We start from the raw sequence: 20,194 nt of genomic DNA on the forward strand, positions 1-20,194 counted from the left end.
TATTGCTGTTTGGCCTACCGTCGGCGACATCAACATATCTACCCAGAAGATATCGCTATCGACCAGTGAATTATCGTGAGCAGAAGATCTAAAATGACCCGCTCGAAATGGCTTAGCAGCCATTTGAGAAATGCGATCTAGACTGAAACAAAAGTGACTCCTGCTGAAACTCCACTGCAGCTTGTGCCCACATATGCATGCTTCTGAATCCAGCCAAGAACGAAAGGAGTCTTTCCTACCGCCAACGAGGCGGTCTGCCCTGTCTCAAACGGTGCGAGAAGCCAGATCAATAGTTCTCTGCGTGCTGCGAGGGCTGTGACTGGGGGCCCTAAACACACAGATGAGCCACCAAGTGCCAAAGATTACACCACCCAAGACCTCCTTCAAGTCGCTAGAAGACCGAGGTTGTTCATTTCGAATGAAACGCAAAGGCACAACTGCACTTACCCCGCAGGGAGGTATGGAGAATACAATACTGGAGGAAGGAGCGGTGGGGAGCTTGAACTAGCCAGAAAGGAAAGGGCGACCCCCAAGCCTACCTTCTGCCGTACCATCCTTGCAGAGTTTGCTGAGGCGTATTAGTAGGGATACCCAGCACAGGATAGGGTCATGATCGTTGGCTTGAGCAAGACAGGCTCGGCTGACCCTAAGCCTTTGGAATCTGCCATTTCGCTGATTGTAAACCAGGGGAACCCTGGCAGGAAATAAGACTGATTCTCGCCCTATTGGAATTACCACTTTGCAGTTACACGGAAGCCTCCTCCGCAATTCCAATAAAAAAATGCATATGTAACTGCTCGCTCTCCTTAATAATGCCGCACCGCAGATGTTCTCCTTCGTCTGCGTTCTACCTTGGAGCCGTCCTCTCGTGCAGCCGCTACGGTCTTGATCTCTCCCATTCCGGATGATTACTCCAAATCGCTATCTCAAACGGAGAAAGACTCTATACTGATTGGCATCAGCGATGGCACAACACGTCGCTATTTCATTTACCCAAAAGCCTATATATAATACTAAACAGCTAGGCGGGAGCCCAGCGTAATATTAATCAAATGGAGGCCCCTAGCCGCAGTACATAGATCCAAGGAGGGGAGGAGCGACGAAGATTTGACTATAAGGGTAGCTTCACTTTCATAGATTGGAGTTCCTGGTCGTGCAAACTCCAGTTGTGAAGAATAAACCGGTCTCTTAAGAAATGCATCTATCATGGTGTGCTGGCCCAAGCCCCGTTCATCTTCAGGCCTCAGTGCGCTCTCTATGCCAGGGTCCGATCTCTTGCCCTAATAAAACAACATCTAAAACTTGTCACTGTACAGATGCTAAGTTCCCAGCGAGAACGGGCATTAGCTAACCGCCGATAAAGAAAACATAAAGAGCTCACAACTCAGCAAATTAAGCTGTCCACTACGATTAATGAAAGGAAACATAGGCATTGTCACCAATGTCGACAGTACTGGGGTTTGCTCAGAGAGCTTTGCAGAGCAAATCCTTTGTGAAGCTACGACTAATGACGGCGCTCTTGTTAAATCTGTTAATACACAGATGCTCCGCCCAATCTACTTTCCCCGGTCCCTTTTATCCAATTTTCCCTTTGTTCCAAGAGCTTATATATACTCTTCGGGATTTCCCCTCCTTCTTGACAACCACCCTCTTCCGCAATCGCACTCGAGTTCAGGGTCCAATTCCCGTCATATACGCCTTCGAACTCATCTCTTGGCCCATCTTTTGCACGTTGCCGAATTGCTGGCTTTCGCCATGATGTCGCGCTCGCTCATCTCCCAGGTTCCCCTTTGGGCAGCCAGCGCGTTAGCACATCTACGTCTACTCCTGATTCGATCTTCATTACGGTAGGAAGCCCCATGTCCGGTTAGTAAAAATGTATACGTCGCTGGCTTGCCCTGAAGCTATCAAGGTACCGGCGCAACGCCAGCAAGAACCTTGGAAATAGCAAGCGGATTAGCGATCTTCTAACTTACTCTCTGAAGCCCATGGCCTGCTCTGTACTGTATTCCTTGCGGGTCCCTCTTGGCCAGTTTTCTTAGGTGTTTTCTTCACATTTCTTGCCTGATTTTGTCCTGTATCTCCGTTTTATCTTCCGTGTCTGCATTCATTACGCCAGCGTCCGGGGAAGTACACCAGCATATACTTGCAAGCTACCCAAATTTTGACCCTGTTTTGTATTTCCTCGTAATCTGCACCTCTTATCGTTTATCTATTCCGTTCATCCGGTTTCATTTGTATTTTAGGTTGGTTTACGGCTGTCGAGATTCCGTTCGGCTGAGAAGAGCTGAGTTACCACTGTGGTTAGTTGGCGGCGATTGTTTTGAGAATGCGAATTGAGTCATCCTACAGGGTCATTTGTTTCCACATTTGGAGTGCTGCTGATGTAGAGACGTGGACGTCTATAAAGTAGGCTAGATGGCGTCCGGGGAACATAGAGCCTATCAATAGCCGTTCAGGACAATCTAAACTCTGAAGAAGATAAGTTGCTCCGTGTCAATATTCTTCAGTGCTGGGTACTATACCATCTAATGCAACGACAGAACTTGCTAGCCTTCTGATATTGAGGTTGTATATTCAATCCAATGTGGCCATAATTCCTACCCCTTAACCTCATGCGGATTCAGATGTATAACCATATCTACCTTGGACAGTAGCTATTACTCCACTATCATGAGTTATTTCCCGTAACAGCCCCCCAGATATACGCTGCCCATCCACCAAGGACTAGCATCATCAACGTGCAAAAGCAGCAAAGCGACGTAACCCTACTTCTGTTGTAGCAGGTCACCAAATGCCACTCCCTTTGTTTTTCAATATGCTCTGCCCCAACGGTCATTCTCCTCTTTCTTGTCCACTGCAAGGGCCGCAGGCTATCGTTTGTCAACGAACCAACTAATATCGCGAGCCCGACAATAACCGACGCCGCAGCGAGAAAAAGATAGACGCGCACGACCCGGTCGTAGGAGTCGCTGTCAGCGTCTTGGAGGGCGCCGGTTATGATGCGTACGATTATGTTCATGCTGTTTTGCTTCGTCAAAGATTGTTGAGTGTATTGGGAAAGAGAAAAAATGAGGGATAGCGTACGCATTATTCATAGTGACTTTCAACGCATATGCAGAGCCGAATACAGACTGGTGCCAGAGCGTTGTTCGGATACTGTCGATTATGGAGGTCGGTCCGAGCGAGACGGCGATTGCGTAGATGCCGAAGGAGGCGGCAGTGCCGGCTTCTGTGTTGGCAAAATTGACGAGAAACATGCTGAGGAATATTCCAAAGCCGCAGACGCATACTGAAGAGGTTAGTGGGCATTTCTAGTTGGAAGTAGACGCATAACTCACAGACACTCGCTCGATTCCCAAGGACATCGATGAAGACACCTAGACATGGGACAAGGAAGAATCCTTCTACGGTAAGCAAGAATCTTGCCCCCCGACTCCTAAAGCGTTATTCAAAACATACCAGCATACTGTGACAACGAACTGTACCATCCCGCCGTGATACTGTTGACATCAAACACCTTCTCCGCGAGCTCCGTAGCATTCTGACTAAAGACCAGCGCGGTGCTCGTCTGGAAGAGCGAGAATGCCATGACGGCCCAGAACATCCAGGGTAGCTGAAAGACCTTTTGGAACTCGAACTTCTTGTTCTTCTCTGTTAGCACTTCCTTTGTGGCACTGTCTTGGCGCCCGGTATAGTGCTTGTTGCAGTACCGCGTGAAGAAATAGAAAATGGCTGTCGCGGCGTTGGTGAAGAGGTTCATGAAAACAGAGGTCCAAAAGACCCAGGCGAAGTTGCCGGTGTTCTGGCCTGTTAATATTGGTTATGATCCCGGGGATATTGAGTGTGATTTACCTTGGCAATGACATTCGCTGTGGATTTACCGACGAAGCCACCGATCTACATTGTCAGGAACAATTTCTTCAAATTAATAATGGCAAGTACCTTCCCAATCGCCAACTCAAACCCCAGCGTAGACGCAAACCCATTGCTAGGAGGAAACCACGAGGAAAACATCTTATACTGCGCAACTTGCGTAGCGATATCCCCCAATGCAAGAATGACCCGGCCGCCGATCATAAAGTTGAAGGAGCGTACAGTCGTCGCCGCAGCAACAAGGATAGATCCGACTGTGTAGATGATGTTTCCGTAGACGATCATTTCTTTAGGAAAATAAAGGTTAGGATTAGTCGTAATAAGTAAATGAGAGGGTGACATACCCGCGCCTCCAACTCGATCCGTCACGATCCCGCTGATTAATAAGAGTAAAGTGGCCATAAAGTCCTCACTTGCTTCTAGAAGGGAAAATTGCGTGTTAGAGACTTGCATTTGCTGATTGCCTGTCAGCAATGCGCGTTATGATTGAAATACGAAAATGTACCTTTTTGATAGTACTCTTCATCGCGCCAGTCACGCCAGAGCTCCAGTGCGAGCCGAAACTAATGCACGAGATAAGGAAAACGGCAAATAGCTTGGCCAGCAAAGGCGGCGGGCTTTTTCCGTCGATAGTAGAGGCATTCGGGCCAGAGTCTGTATCCTGTGACGGGGAGATGACCGGCTCCTCCGTCTTGCGAGGTGACTTCTCGGCGTCCATGGAAAAGGTTAGATGGATGTTGGGCGGGAAAAGAAGTGCATGAAGCCTAGAGCGGCAGATATGTGCAGCTTAAGTACCAGGTACTCACTGTTAATAGTACAACTTCATCAGATAAGGTGACAGATCCACTTGAGTCCGAGCAGCTGTTGCAAACTCCCCGCTTATTGGCTGTCGATTGCTGATTGATAAGATCTCGGAACCTGTCCGAGACTTGGAGGGGCTCAACAAAAGGCCTACACGAATGGCATATTCCTAGCGAGACCCACGGCTCCGGTCACCCAATGCACTAGAACTTGGCACCTCGGATTTTGAGAGCTACTCAGTTTCGAGCAAGTGATCCGGTGCCTGTATGACACTTGTATTTTAAGTGTGGGCCCGAAACACGTGGCCCGACCTCTATCTAGGGCTGAAGGTTGAGACGTCGGTTCCCGAGGGCATCTTACGACAACTTGAAAATCCATAATCAGATCGGAGAGCCTGGAGCCGGTACTTACTAGGAAAGTGTCTTGAGATCTCACGTCTATGTATTAACAGAGTGAACTGTCCAATCCGGAATGTGATTGAGTGCTAAGTACTATCCTATCCAAAGGCCTTCAAAGCGAACTGTTAGAGCTATACTGCTGCAGCTCACCTGGAGGGAACTAACCTGATACTTTATCTGAAAAACTACAGCCCTGAGCTTATACACACGCCCTGCTTGGAAAAGTCTTATGCCTTCCGGCGTTCCCCTGTCTATCCATTCGTTTTCTTCTCGTTTTCCTGGACTGGCCAGTATACATTAGATACATTCTTGGATACGCATGGCCATGGGAATCAGATTGCTGAGTGTGGAACGAATTGAATCAACATTGGACAGTACCTACTTATCCTTGTCTTTGCGTCGTACATAGGACCGTAAGGCACTGTCTGACCATCGCGTCCTACGCCTTCTACACCCTTCCTCCACCATTCCACATTCGCAACATACACTTCGTCAGTTGGGAGAAGTGGCAGTCGTCAATGTTGGCGAACACCCATTCCCGTTGCTTAGTGCAGAGATCCGACTTGAATTGTCCCTGAGGAGGCCGTTGAAATTCGAATGCGCGAGGTTCCTAAGTACTGTCTGATGCTGACTCTATTTGGCTCACGGCTGCGATTCAGCTCGGCTGCAGTATTATAGAATACTGGGAACAAGGATAACCTTTCCTAGGTTGCCTGTAGAATGGTCTAGTCGGGTCCACTCTACAGCTGCTCTTATAGCCAGAACAATCTGTTTCCAGCGTTATCGTAGCCGTGTCCATATCCTAGGACCAGGCTTTGATCCATCCCAACATCTCAGATTGGGAAGTAGAGGCACAGGTAAGTACCGGCTGTAGGTACTTTAGACCGATCTAGAAAAGAAGAGAATGCACATGGTCCCACGGAGCCTGTCGTCAATGTGATGATCGCCCTCAGCTGCAAGCAAGAACGCCCGCTCCCAAAACCCCAGCTCAAGTCTGCGGGCTCGCGGTTATCTCTCCTCAAAGACAGTGTCGCTACTCCCAGGACACTGCCCGACTTGATAAAAACACAGAAGCAAGTTAGTAATGCTGTCGGCTTTCTCGGAAATCTCTCAGTGACCTCAGTTGTCTGAAAAATGATGTAATTTGAAACTTTGGGCTCACATTGTTTAGTGGTCAAGGTCTACTCAGGCAGACATGACCATCCAGGCAGCCACGCACGTGCACCCACTCAACTGAGCCATCTATCCTATGTAGTCCTTATGGTTCTCTGTCTTTGGGACGATAGCCAACTTAGCAGTTACTACTGATCATCTTCATTCTCTCATGTAACTGCTGACGAGCTCAGTGATTTACCTTGTGGTGAGAAAAAGACTTTCAGTACTAAGAGAATATTTGTCTATTGGCACTGACATTATATCAGGTCTAGAACTAAGCATAGTGACTATCATTTAAATAACGTATGATTTGCACATTATTTCATTTCTTGCCATTGATTGCAGCTGGCGACTGGTGCGTTGAGCCACACTTTCAATAAGACGCGCGAGGGCGGAATCAAAGACTGACGGCGGATCCCAGGCCCAACCACGAGTTCGTCGCCTTTGACCGAGAAAGATCAAGGCCAGGGATACTTTGCACACAGGGTTCCTATACTTACGCCGAACGCGGTCATGTTTCTGGACATGCGAGGTACATAATGCTTGATCGCGCCCTGCTTCGCAGTGCCTATGCTCATGAGTTCTGGAAATATATCTTGGTATAAAGCCTATTTCCCTCAACGTTCGCAAGTCGTTCCACCTCAGAGCAATATTTTGCAGACATTGTTGAGATGCATAGATGGTTGCCGTGGAACAGTTATATATATTGCTCCACACCGGAGCTATCATCCAAAAGGATCATCCCAGCTCCACAACCATACTTTTACCATCTGGTGCAAGGTATATTCAACGAGTACGTCTGAATCAGAAGGGATTTTTCATTCTCCTTCTTATACTTGAACTCATCCTGGCTTTCAATCTGAGCTGGGGATAAGCGCAAGCCCCTATACTTTACCAGTCCACTAGAATTTATTTTTGTACCAGCACATAAAACATATAATCACACAAGTATTACAGTCAGATTCTTTCCGGTCGTCGTCACAGGACAAGTAGAGCTTCCATGCCTTCTGAGTGTTTGACTGCCGTTTTTAGTGACTATCAGTATCTTTATTTTATGACAATATGTTGCTTGGACCATGGTCGTACAGGTTGCGGTAGTCAGACCCGCTGGCTACCCAGAAGTCCGAAGGGAAGAGTCTTCGGCTTATGCCGCGCCGATTCTGTACAATAAACAAGCAGGTCGAACGAGTGTACACCGACTGAGGCAGCTTGGTGGTTCAGGAGCGGAATTAGAAAGGAAGGCAGAAGGAGAAGCAAGATAGTCTCAATGGGAGCCGGATCCAAGCTGACCCGTGTGTTACACATGGAACAAACAAAAAATAACACGTAGCATGTCCTCGTTTCGATCGAGGGACTTCCAGGTTATGAGCCTGGCACGCTTCCGCTGCGTCAACATGCTGTTTGATGTTTTAGAATAGCAAGGGGATGTGGGTGATATTGAATCAACTCAAATGACCCTCAGTGGGCTTTGATATACGCATGTTGGGTCAGCGGGTACCTTTGCCGCGGTTAGGGCTTGCGGCTGCTAGCGCGTATTGTCACGTGAGAGACTCAAACTAGTCTCTGTTAGGACGCTGGCGGAAGAATGATGTTCCTCAGCTTGATGCCAAGGCCCAGCGAGCTTACCTCCCAACTAAACCCGCTTCTCGATCATCTCGCCGTTCGGAAGCTGTTGGCTACGGGCGGACAGCTGCGGTTTTGACATCAAGGATAGACGGAGACCTCTTAACCTGGATCGATATCTGCAATCACCAAGGCTTTTCTCTCTTTTACTCCCGACGTCCACTTCATACCGATGAGAGTCGGTCTGGATTCGGTGCATGCGCTGACTTCTGATAAGGTGAGCGCCCCACTGTCGAAAAACGGCTCTCCAGAGCCCCTGTACAGGGTAACATCACTAACAGCTATTGCGACTGCAAGTGACGGCCGACGTTCCTACGATAGACGCACACGATGAGCATCGCCGTACAATGAGGGACCCGACAGTAGATATGGAGCAACGTAATACATCGCCGCACCAGGCTTCCAGTCTTCAGGCTGAGGCCCCGAGAAGGACCCAGAAGTCCGTCCGAGTTGCCTTCGGCCCTGACCTCGAAACGCATATCCCACCTCGCCAAATATCCCCTGCACCGATTTCAAATCACCACCGCTCATTTACCACTGTCGAACACCACAAGCCTCCGCCGGCTAGGCCGACGAGCTCTTCTGGCGAGAACACAGCGCCTACCGAGGGTAGTTCGCGGTTTACTTCAGACCAAGACTCCAGTAGTAGTGCACGGCCGACGGCGGCTCTGAAGAGGGCCAAGAGTGACTACGGACCCCGCGGAGGTTTCGATAAGCCCGTGATCGTCGATAACGAGGATGAGGAGGACTTTGCGATGAGGCATGGGTGGCAGGAGGAATACACGTCGAGCGAGTACCTCAAGGTGCTTCATTCGGTAAGCGGATTCAATGCTGGAGGTTTTTGATACCGGTCTGACATGCTGCGTTTAGAATTTCTACATGTACTTTACGGAGAAACGTCACGAGACGAATGGATTTCCGAGAGACCCTGTTGGAAGCTGGCCATCCCAGGACTGGCGGATGAAGGACCGCCTCAAGACTGTTTCTGCTGCTTTGGCGATTTGTCTGAACATCGGTGTTGATCCTCCGGATGTCGTCAAGACAAATCCAACCGCTAAACTCGAATGCTGGGTCGACCCGACATCTACCACCGGCGGCGGCAACAACAAGCTGATGGAGCAAATTGGAAAGAAACTGCAAGAGCAATACGAGACACTTAGTCTTAGGACGCGGTACAAGCAATACCTCGACCCTTCTGTTGACGAAACCAAGAAGTTTTGTGTATCGCTCCGCCGAAACGCCAAAGATGAAAGAGTTCTCTTCCACTACAATGGTCATGGTGTTCCGTTGCCCACGCAGTCCGGAGAGATATGGGTCTTCAACAAAAATTACACACAGTACATCCCTGTGTCCTTGTACGACCTACAACAATGGCTTGCGGGGCCCAGTCTTTTTGTGTTCGATGTTTCTCATGCAGGGAATATTGTCCAAAACTTTCACACCTTTGTTGAGAAACACGAGAAAGAAAACCTCGAGCAGAAAAGGCTTGATCCAAATGCTATCGTTCAGAATTACGGAGACTGCATCATCCTCGCGGCGTGCCAAAAGAATGAATCCCTTCCGACGAATCCAGATCTCCCGGCGGATTTGTTTACATGCTGCCTGACCACACCGATCGAGATTGCGTTGCGCTATTTCATTCTCCAAAACCCACTTCAATCCAATGTTCGAATCGACGACTTTCGAGTTCCCGGTCGCTTACAGGACCGAAGAAGTCCTCTCGGAGAGTTGAACTGGATCTTCACGGCCATCACCGACACAATTGCGTGGAAAACTCTACCACGAGCCCTTTTCAAGAAACTCTTCCGTCAAGACCTTATGGTGGCGGCATTGTTTAGGAACTTTCTGCTGAGCGAGCGCATCATGCGCACGTACAAATGTCAACCAATCTCATCACCAGAACTCCCAGAGACCCATAATCACCCCCTCTGGAAAAGCTGGGACCTGGCGGTTGAGATGGTTCTTGCTCAGTTGCCTGCCCTTATCGATCATGAGGAAGGTCGCAGACAATACGAGTATCAACATTCCACATTCTTCGCGGAACAGCTTACTGCGTTTGAGATGTACTTATCATCTGGCCCGACCGAGAAGAGCCCACCAGATCAGCTACCCATCGTTCTGCAGGTCCTTTTGAGTCAGGCGCACAGGTTGAGAGCCCTAATCCTGCTTAGTAAGTTTCTCGACTTAGGACCATGGGCTGTCCACCTGGCTTTGAGCATTGGTATATTTCCCTATGTCGTGAAGCTTCTGCAGTCGGCGGCACAGGAGTTGAAACCGGTCATGGTATTCATTTGGGCAAGAATCATGGCTGTCGACCATACAGTCCAGAATGACCTTTTGAAGGACAACGGAATCCACTACTTCATCTCCATCCTTAACCCATCCTCACCCATTCCCGTGGGTAACGCTAGCGAACACCGAGCTATGTGTGCCTTCATTGTTTCAATATTCTGCAAGAATTATACACAAGGACAAAACGTATGCCTATCGTCCGACCTCTTCGAATCCTGTTTGATACATCTGATGGATGTTGAAAACCCCCTGCTGCGACAGTGGTCGTGCCTCTGTATCAGTATGCTGTGGTCAGACTTTCCGGAAGCCAAGTGGATGGGAATTCGGTGTTCTGCGCCGATGAGACTTTGCGAACTAAACTTCGACCCCGTCCCGGAAGTCAGGGCCGCAATGCTTCATGCTCTGATGACCTTCCTCGGTATTCCCGATCTGACCGATCAGGTGGCGCAAATTGAGGAATCTTTAGCCCTTGCTGTCCTACCGATGGCTTCCGATGGCAGCGTGATTGTCAGGAAAGAGCTCCTTGTGTTCTTTTCAACTTTCGTGAAGCGCTATCAGAACAAATTCCTTGTTGCTGCTTACGAGGAACTCCAGGATGAAAAGCTGAACCTTCTCGGTAAACTAGGCTTAGATAGCTCACCGCCTGCAGAGACGGGTACTGCAGGCAAGCCTCAGCCACTGTCCAAGAACACAACATTTGGCACAATCTGGAAGCAACTTCTGATTCTCTCCGTTGATCCCCATCCTGACATTGCGCAGGATGCGGGAACAATCGTGGATTACATGCATCAGCTGTTACTCGAATCTCCTATGGCCGCGTTAACTGGACGACTTCGCAAGGAAATATTGGACCTCTCAAGTCAAGTTGACCAACAGTCTCAGGTTCGAGAAAAGCCGAATCCGAAGAAGGCTGCGCCGCCGCCGCCTCCTCCCACTGCGCCCCCGAAGCAAGAAGGGTACCTCTCATTGAGCCTTAGGCGGACTGCTAGTGTAGCAGCATCGCTGAAGAATCTCGCATTTGGCGGCCCTTTGCAGGGAGAATCATCTCATGGATCGGAGGCATCAACATCACCCCAAAGTCGTGCACCTGCAACCCCACGAGGGCGAGCTCCTCCGGAATGGACCCGGCCACCCGAGGTCAACGACCAACTTGCTCCTGCAACAACATACCAACAAGCTCCAGTTCCCACTTCGCGTGGATTTGAACGCAGAGACCCATCAGTTGCCCCAAGCATTCCACTTATGAGTAGATTTTTAGATTGGTCCACAGAGGTAAGTTGAGAACTCCTCCACCTGATTTGTCGAAAAATCCAATAAACGTTTTCTAACCCATGCGCAGTACTTCCGGGAACCACAAATGAAACCCAATGAACCCGACGAGCCCGGTAGCGCGGATTACAACGAACGTCTCTGGAGGCGCAGCCGCAACGAGAAAATCATCTCGGAGACCCAGCCCCTGAAAGGAAAGGCAGGCAGCAGCCGCTGGGATAACTCCATAGCGCTGTTATCGAACGCCACTCAGCCCCTAAAGATGTGCTTTCATCAGTTCGAGGACCACATTGCCGTGGCCGATGATAGAGATACGATTGCGTAAGTACTTTGAAAGCGCAATGGTGCAGTGCATGCTGACATAAGAATAGGATATGGGATTGGCAGAATCACAAGCGCCTCAACCGTTTCTCCAACGGGAACCCATTGGGATCCAAGATCAACGAAGTTCGTTACATAAACGAGGATGACCAAGCTCTTCTGATGACAGGGTCGTCAGATGGCGTGCTCAAAGTGTTCCGCAACTATGAATCAGCCAAAGACGTCGAAATCGTGACTGCTTTCAGAGCACTACCGGAACTAATCCCTAGTAACCGGAACGCCGGCCTCGTTCTCGACTGGCAGCAGGGTCAAGGTAAAGCTCTGGTCGCCGGTGATGTCAAAGTCATCCGAGTGTGGAATGCGGCAACAGAAGTCTGCACGAATGTAAGTCCCTTTTGCCAAACTACTTCGCTTTTAACTTACCGAACCAGGATATTCCCGCACGCTCCGGCTCCTGCATCACGTCTCTAACTTCTGACCAAGTTGCGGGCAACATCTTCGTGGCCGGCTTTGGCGACGGCGCAGTCCGCGTTTTCGATCAGCGTCTCAAACCCACAGCGTCAATGGTCAAAGTATGGCGCGAACACAAACAGTGGATCACAAACGTCCATATGCAGCGCGGGGGCCTCAGGGAACTCATCTCCGGCAGTCGAAACGGCGAAATCAGACTCTGGGATCTGCGCATGGATAATCCCATCTCAACGATTTACGGCACAAGAGATACCCTGCGCACACTGAGCGTCCACGAACACGCGCCTGTTTTCATGGTGTATGTCCTGTCTCCCCTTCCTTTACCATTCCGCTTTGTCTTGGTGTGTAGTGTCATAAACTAATAGCAAGCACAGCGGCACAAACCGCCACGAAGTAAAGACCTACAATGTTGACGGGACCCACCTTTCTACCTTCGAGCCTTATTCAAGCTTCCTCCACCATAACCGCTCCTCGCCCATCTCCAGTACAGCCTTTCACCCGCACCGCACCCTCTTCGCCTGCGCTGCGCTCAATGATAACCATATCAATCTGGTCAGCTGCTAGGATTTTCAACGCCTACCTATTTAACAGCTTTTCTTCTTTCATGTATTTTGTCTCCTTCTCGTCCTCTTCCTCGTCTTGCTTGACAGCACGGACATTGGCGCTTGGGTCTTGGTCTGGGTCTGGTTTGGGCACGCAAGGTACTGCCTCTATTATTCTCTGCTTTACTCTATACTTTCTGATAGCATGGCCATCAATTTGTCTGTTTATTTTAATGACGCATCGGTTTTCGGCGTTCGGCAGGATGGATCTTCGATTTCGATTTTCACATTTCAGATACTTGTCTTTTTCAGCACTAGCATCTAATACTGTTGTGTTCTCCGCGTTTCTTATTGTATATGTGCCTGTTGATTGCTTGTCTGATTGTATATTGATGGAGCCATGGTTATAGGACCTACTTTACTTAGAGTGGATAATAGGGTCGCGGTGACTACCGTCTTCATCTATTTTAGAAATGGAAGACTAGATCGATTGAACCTGACTGAATCTAAGGAATAAGTATGTAAGTATTGTGCAATAAACTCGCGATAAGGTCCTGCGCTCGTAAAGCAAAGCAACGGACTCGAGTATCTCTGATTTCTTAAGGCCATGAGAGCTATATGACCCTTACATAACCGATGCATAGTTGTGCCCAAACTTGATCGGACGGATGAACGCCATAATCAATATGCTAGAAGAGGAGCAAGTGAATTAAGAACTGCAAAACGTCATGCTAAGTGAATTCGCCATCACGGATTATCTGCTCCATAAGTCTCTCCCAAGGGTCTTCAAAGTAACTGCGCTGTCCGCTGACTGGCAGATCGCAGAAGCGCGACGCGACAGAGGCAAAATTTGCAAAATATCCCCTCTGGTCATCGCCGGAGTTGTAAGCATGAAGATTAGCGATGACATCGCCTAGGGCCGAGATAGTTTGTTTGGTAAGGATGCGATCCTGTCTCAAATAAGTCTGCCCTCCTAGACACTCAGTCGTATCAACAAAGTTCTCGATAGTGTTAGCGATATGCTGGCGCAGCTGCTCTTCTCCACGAACGTCTTGGTGAAACCAGTAACCTGCATCACGAAGCCTTGCTGTTGTGGACGCTGACATTTTTTCCCCAGGCGGTATTTCTGGACTAGGAAGACCTGGAGGTAGCTTTATTATCTTGGGTGAGGCGGCCGAGGTGTTCGAAGTCTCTAGCGCTGATTCGATGTTTGACTGATCGTATTCTGATGGCAGAGTGTCCGCTGTAATGGCCTTTTGACATTTATGTGTCTCTTTCCTCAAATCAAGAGCCCTAATAGTTGTATCTTTTGGCTCGGCACTTGTATCGCCGCTTGTCAAATATGATCGCAATCCTGGAGACTCAGCATTAAGCAGTTGGGCCACTCCAAGCGCACGAGCAGGTGGAGACTGTGTACTTTCGCGAATCTGAGCTGATGCTGGGTCAGGATCTGTTCGGGAGTTAACATGCATATTGTCCAAGATGGCGTAAATTTCCTCTTTTAGGGTCCACTGGGAGGTGCTGGTACCACTTGATAGCCTTGACCCAAGGACAAGTGCTTCCTGTGATTTGTGAACTTTCCGCGTCGCGATCGAGTGAGTAGCCGCCTCTGGATTAGACAAACGTGAACGACCGTGTGTTGCGAAGTTCGGTGCCGAGCGAATGGTTATGTTACCCATGGCCTTTTCATACGCCAAATCATGAGGATTCCCGTGCTGCAAGCTAGTGGTAACCTCTGGTAGATCGGTCCGATTGTTGCGGCGGTTCAAACGGTAGGATTCGTAAGGTGATCTATCGTGTGGACGATCAAAACTCTCTCGATATATCTGCAAGGAGGCTGGCAAATGCTCCCTCTGCAAAACTTTCTGGGAATAAAGATAGGGCTGTGGCGTTTCCAACGGGGACGGTCTGGTGGCTGATGTCGCGTCGGCAGGCCCAGTCCCACGCTCTGAGCTGTCCCATTCTGATTTCCTTAGGAAAGGACTCTCGGACAAATAGCTGGTCTCCCCCGGGTGACGGCGGTTGTTGTGAGTAGCATAGTTCAGAGGGTTTTTTTGGGAATGGTAATCTCCCGGGCTCGGATGCCATGTCTGCTCTTGAGTAGCCTCAGAGTGACTTTCATCGCGCTGCCACGGATATCCTTGTGAAACGAGCCTTGAAGAGGGCAGTGTCAATCTCTCAGATTCTTCGTCCGAACCGTATTCTGTGGGGCTTGAGTATCCTGGAAGAGAGAGTCGAGGGTAATGCTCGTGTTTATCAACATCATCATGGGCTGAAACGCCCTGAGAGGCTTCTGTCAGGTCGTCAGCGCTTGCTGAATGAAGAGCTTTTGCCTTCCTCGTTGCTCGGTTTCTCGATGAGCTCTTTCTGCACAGTTGGATAAGGGAAACAGGCTGCGAGGATGCCAGCTCCTGGTCATCAGAAAGTTCGTAGTCAACGGTCCTTCGGGCGAAGACTGGGACTGTCTGGGCATAGCTTTCAGAGCGAAGGATGTATCTCTGGGCCGCCATTAAGGAGCTTCAGCAAATAGTCACGTCGAAACGGGCATCGAACGACCGCGATAGGTGTGCAACAATATGACTTAGCTGGAATTGTCCGGAAAGAGTGGATGAGAGTGAAGAAATGTGTACGGTATTGTGTTGTGGAAGGAGAGCAGGAGAGCGAGTGGCCCAGGAACACGTTGTGTTGACCAAGAGAAAGGTTGATTTCACCCAGGCGAGGAACTTCTCCCTCAGGTTGCCCTCTTTCGATTTCGTTAACCTACGAACGAAATTATCAACACTCGTGTCTCTAGCAGAGATGCTCGCGTCGGCTGGATGGAAGTGAGTTCCTGCCTATTGGAATTACGGGAAATCAGCCTTTTTTTTTGTTGGTTAACTCCTTCCTATTGTCCTAGTTACCTCGCTCCTGCAATTCACATTCTGATTATCACACTAGAGAAAAAGACAATATATCACCTCACCAACTGCTCCGCTGCTCACGATCTATAGGCATGGAGCCCCTTTGGCTCCTATAAGCATGTCCGTAGGACCAGCCGTTCCGATATCCTGATCCTCTATTATGGCTACTAATAGGATCGTCACTAAACCCTAGTCCTGCCGGAGTCTCCGCGTAGGAACCATGTGCTCCAGCACTTGAGAATCCGTAGCCCTTCGCGTGATTACTAGAGCCATAACTGCCGGAACCGTAGGTACCAGGCCGGGGATTGCTCTCATAACTCCCAAATCTCAGTCCATAATCATCAATGCGAGGGGGAGCATAGTAGGCTTTATCGCCAAAGTCGTCGGTGATATAAGCATCATGCTCATCTGTATAGTTCTTAGAGTTTGGGCCGCGACCTGATATAGTTAATTCTCATGCTTCGGAGATCAATATTCGTAGATACACCTACTGGCGCGGTCTGATTTCAGCTTACAGCTCGCCATGACGTCCTTCATCTTCTGCAACAGTTTTGACATGGTGCAACGACAGACGGTGATGGCTTTCAGGTTTCTTGTACCACCGTTATGGATTTGTCCGCATCCACAATCACGATATATCATGAACTGAGCAGAGATATATCGGACCTAACCACGGAGAGGTCGGCTGTTGAGCGTTCTTTGTACATATACGGAGTCGCTCGAGGTATCTGTTGTTATGCTTTCCGCCATGGTCCGCAAAGAGTGTTATTCGACGTCACGACCATGGTTCGACTTTCAAGAGATGCTGGAGTCTCATCCCGGTGGATTTCTAGACAGTTCAATGGACCCACAACTCGAACATATCATTTCAACTTCCTGGTGAGTGGGAAACAATTTCCACAAGTGGATGGTGGTCGGATCATTGACCAGCGGCTGCCTCTAGGGATTGTGGTCGATACCGGCGGGGAGGTTCCTTATGCTTTCGCAAGCCGCGGTTCGTGCAGGCTTGATCTGCAAGGACAATCCCCTACGACACAGCATCAGGCACCAAATGTCGATGTCGATCGCGTCTCAGGTGCAAGCCGGTCGTGGAGCCGGGGGTGACGGCGCTATGATCAGCGCTCGATCCCGCCCGCACTGCCTGGAAGCGAGAGATGTCACGTCACTGATCTTCTCCGATCCAGGGATGAGAAAGATCAGGGGTGTCGACCAGTTTGATATAGAGCCATAAAGTCGTAAAAAAGACACGTTGAAGTACGTCGCTTATCCTCTGAGACCAAGTTGACTGGAAGCACGGGTCCGCTGAAGCTTGTTGCCCGGTGGTGTGATGTTAATGCCTGAGGCATTAATCTCGTGACTCCTCGGCTCCCGCTGATTGCACAGCACTGCAGCTAGGTGAAGGCATCCAAGTTCCAACCACATCCCCAAGCCTAATCGATTCTCGTTCATGTTTTCTTTGTACCTTTCAGTATCTCGTCCCCTCTTGGATGCTTTTCTGCCATTTTGACTCGAGCCTTTACTTGATTCTTCCTCTTCTGTCCGATCTTGGCCTCTCCCGTTGCTGCCTTACCTCCCCTCAATGAGTCCGCTCCTATGACGGACACACGACCCTCGGACTGTTCTTGACTGACAGTGTCGCAACGAGCTTGATCCCAAGCCGTCTCCTGGTCTACAAAAAACACTATTTCTCTTGACAGCATCAAATCGAAATCATGCGACCTCCACGTCTAGTCTTCCTCGCGTTTTGTCTCATCTTCTTCCCTATCTTTCTCACCTTCTACTCCGTCCTCACCTCTTCTCCCCACGTTTCAACGCCTAACTCGCTTGCTGGACAAGCGACAGGATTACATTCGCTTTTCTCTTTTAATCTACCTTCTTCACTCTTTCCTCCAACTGCCATAATCAGCCTGACCGATGAAAACTCGACATTCTTCCTAGCCAGACCTGCTGCGTTTGGCCCCCTACTTCCGGAGAAAGGCCTGAGTGGTCGGCTATGGGTCGGCAGTGGGTTTGGGGAGAGATCAACCGCCTCTGGAAGAGAACTAGGCTGTTCGGATATTCCCGGCTGGAGGGATGGTGATTCTGATATTCCCACTGACGGCCGCGCTGGGAAACCTGGGTCCGACGACATGGACGCAGGCATTACGCCAGGTAAAAGCCATGCGGACTTCCTGCAGGGCTCTACATCTCGCGACGGACATTCCGCATCGCTAACGCCTAATGACGGCACGGACGACCATCTTCACCATCCCCTTCCCGAGTCCGTCGTGGTCGATACCGCCGAGAAGAATCGTGACTCGTCTCCGTCGCTCAAGAGTGCACATGCCGACATACAATCATTGCAAGAGACTGCCGAAATAAGTGGTCAGGTCGTCCTGCTGAGCAGGGGCGGCTGTGGTTTCCTGGAGAAAGTCAAGTGGGCCCAACGGCGCGGGGCTCTTGCGTTGATTGTGGGCGATGATACTCGAGGTGGAAGCCTTGTTACGATGTATGCGCGAGGCGATACGTCAAACGTCACGATTCCCGCATTGTTCACGTCATACACTACAGCCCACCTGCTGTCGTCTCTTGTTCCCCCGCAGGACCGGGATGAATCCGTTTCGATCGACAGCACAAAAACCGTCAGCGACTCCCAGATTGAGTCTACCCCAGCAGTCTCCGCTGTAACAACGCCTTCATCTACCCAGCAAACTACGAGTGACGAAATCGCACCGTCTCCAAGGCCTGGATTTTTCCATGAGTTGCTATCCATATTCGGCTTGGGCGGCAGTGAACAAGTCGCAACGCTGGAAGACAACAGGCGGCCACCCAGCAGTGGCAATATTAACTGGGTTCCAGTGGGACTCTGGGACGACCAGGCAATATCTGGAAACGAGGCTGAAGCTGGCGACAAGAGCCACAAAAATTCACAATCCGGAACGAGCAGCGACGGGGATGGTTTTGTCATTGGCGTACAAGACTGGCGGGATCCGGATCTTGTTGCAACTAAGAGCAGTGCCCTACCAGCTGCTACGGCCACCTCTGTGTCAGAAGGATCAAAGCGCAATGACAAGGGTGCGACTTCGACGCTTAAAGGCGGTAGCATAACTCCTGGCAGTGGAGAATACCACGCTGTGGAGAAATCAAGTGCTTCTGAAGACAAGTCTCGGAAAACTGAGCGTCGGTCCTCTGGACTTGCTGGCGCCGGTACAAAGTCGAGGGGCTGGTTTTCTCGACATTTCCTCGGCGTTAGAGCCGAGGCTTCTGAGCCAAGCATCCGAAGTGATGAGAAGAAGCAGCGAGTCTCTCGCGATACCCCGAGAAAGGATGTGAAAACAAAGGAGCATGAAGGTCTGTGGGTCACCCTTACGCCGACAAGCATGTCTACTAGTCCATTCTTCGATACGCTCCTTGTTCTGGTCGTGAGCCCGCTTCTCACACTGTCTGTGGTCTATATCCTTTTGCTACTCCGGTCACGCATACGGCGACGACGCTGGCGAGCACCCAAGTCGCTAGTCGAGCGCCTTCCGGTGAGGACATATCAAACAATTCCCACCTCATCTTCCTCATCTAGCTCTGTGAGATCCTCGAGCCCTGGGCCTGTTTCCCAAACATCTCCCCTTCTGGGGTCAAGGAGTTCTCCAGACCATACTCGATCCCGGACTCGATTCCAGAAAGCCGAACCCGACCAATTCGAGTCGAGGAGAGAAAAGTCCGGCGCATCTACGACATGGCGTCGAAAGTACACTGGGCGACAAATTGAGTGTGTTGTTTGCCTTGAAGAATATATTGATGGGCAGAGCCGCGTGATGAGCCTACCATGTGGCCACGAATTTCACGTGGAGTGCATGTAAGTACCTGCAGGTCGGTTTCAGAATCTCACTAACAGACGCAGTACCCCGTGGCTAACAACTCGCCGCCGGACCTGTCCTATATGCAAGGGTGACGTTGTACGGTCTATGTCGCAGAGCCACCATGCTGAAACACGATCCGAACACGATTCTGAATCACACCGTGGTGGAACCACTGCGCCCGTTCCAATCAACCCTATGGGCGAGGACGGACTGGCGGACCTGGAAAGACACGTTTCCTCCGACACCGGTATTGAACGGCACTCTTCGACTCCACCGAGCTGGCGAAACTTTGCAGCTCTCAGTCTGTCTGCCCTCAGCGGGGATACAATCTGGCACCAAGGCAGGACTGACAACGACAACTAATCTCTTCTCTTAATCATAACTAGAAATCTCTCTCTCTACATCTCGGGTCCTGGACGGTGTCTAGCGTTTCTTTTTCTTGAGCGATTTCATTAGCGATCTGCGGATTGATTTGGTTGGCGTTAGGGGCAGCTCAGACGATTGTTTAGCTGCATTCGAGCTGCACTCGAGCTGACCGAACATGTACTCTCGTTTCTTGAATTCATTTATTGTTATGACGTTGTGTACAATATGGAGTGCTTGCAAAAGTGTAGAGTTCATAGTTGCTGTCATCCAGTAATGACGTCAGTGTAGCATAACCACACCTAGCTCTGAGCCTCATTGAACATCAACATCACCACTCCCGTATCTCC

General features: G+C 49.9%; 5 protein-coding genes and 1 non-coding gene across 6 annotated transcripts; 2 read left to right on the forward strand and 4 right to left on the reverse strand.

Moving 5' to 3' along the window:
* Window positions 1-2,671: 2,671 nt before the first annotated feature.
* On the reverse strand, window positions 2,672-4,594 carry BDW70DRAFT_171917 (putative MFS transporter; the record flags this gene model as incomplete). Its single annotated transcript, XM_073743353.1, has 6 exons — window positions 2,672-3,023; window positions 3,088-3,292; window positions 3,463-3,805; window positions 3,946-4,163; window positions 4,221-4,332; window positions 4,382-4,594. The coding sequence occupies 6 exons, from the start codon at window positions 4,592-4,594 to the stop codon at window positions 2,672-2,674; spliced, it is 1,443 nt and encodes a 480-aa protein (XP_073598631.1).
* Window positions 4,595-7,557: 2,963 nt separating this feature from the next.
* Window positions 7,558-7,629, reverse strand: BDW70DRAFT_t58. Its single transcript has one exon. It is a non-coding gene; the product is annotated as a tRNA-Met (tRNA).
* A 267-nt stretch (window positions 7,630-7,896) lies between these two features.
* Window positions 7,897-13,253, forward strand: BDW70DRAFT_130705 (ubiquitin-binding TORC1 subunit KOG1). Its single transcript, XM_073735857.1, has 7 exons — window positions 7,897-8,070; window positions 8,151-8,668; window positions 8,724-11,417; window positions 11,485-11,735; window positions 11,786-12,119; window positions 12,167-12,504; window positions 12,581-13,253. Exons 2-7 carry the CDS (start codon window positions 8,201-8,203, stop codon window positions 12,768-12,770), a joined length of 4,275 nt encoding a protein of 1,424 aa, XP_073598632.1. The 5' UTR covers window positions 7,897-8,070; window positions 8,151-8,200; the 3' UTR covers window positions 12,771-13,253.
* Window positions 13,254-13,479: 226 nt separating this feature from the next.
* BDW70DRAFT_157405 (uncharacterized protein) lies at window positions 13,480-15,258 on the reverse strand (the record flags this gene model as incomplete). The annotated part of the gene is made up of 1 exon (XM_073740345.1): window positions 13,480-15,258. One exon carries the CDS (start codon window positions 15,256-15,258, stop codon window positions 13,480-13,482), a length of 1,779 nt encoding a protein of 592 aa, XP_073598633.1.
* Window positions 15,259-15,605: 347 nt separating this feature from the next.
* BDW70DRAFT_121460 (uncharacterized protein) lies at window positions 15,606-16,457 on the reverse strand. The gene is made up of 2 exons (XM_073734773.1): window positions 16,164-16,457; window positions 15,606-16,086 (listed from the first exon to the last, which is right to left on the reverse strand). The coding sequence occupies exons 1-2, from the start codon at window positions 16,288-16,290 to the stop codon at window positions 15,707-15,709; spliced, it is 507 nt and encodes a 168-aa protein (XP_073598634.1). The 5' UTR covers window positions 16,291-16,457; the 3' UTR covers window positions 15,606-15,706.
* Window positions 16,458-17,071: 614 nt separating this feature from the next.
* BDW70DRAFT_121465 (PA and RING finger domain protein) lies at window positions 17,072-20,140 on the forward strand. Its single transcript, XM_073734774.1, has 2 exons — window positions 17,072-19,477; window positions 19,523-20,140. The coding sequence occupies exons 1-2, from the start codon at window positions 17,361-17,363 to the stop codon at window positions 19,842-19,844; spliced, it is 2,439 nt and encodes an 812-aa protein (XP_073598635.1). The 5' UTR covers window positions 17,072-17,360; the 3' UTR covers window positions 19,845-20,140.
* The last annotated feature ends 54 nt before the right edge of the window (window positions 20,141-20,194 follow it).

The sequence above is a fragment of the Aspergillus foveolatus genome (assembly GCF_047715535.1).
Source record: "Aspergillus foveolatus strain CBS 279.81 unplaced genomic scaffold BDW70scaffold_9, whole genome shotgun sequence".
NCBI classification, from domain to species: domain Eukaryota; kingdom Fungi; phylum Ascomycota; class Eurotiomycetes; order Eurotiales; family Aspergillaceae; genus Aspergillus; species Aspergillus foveolatus.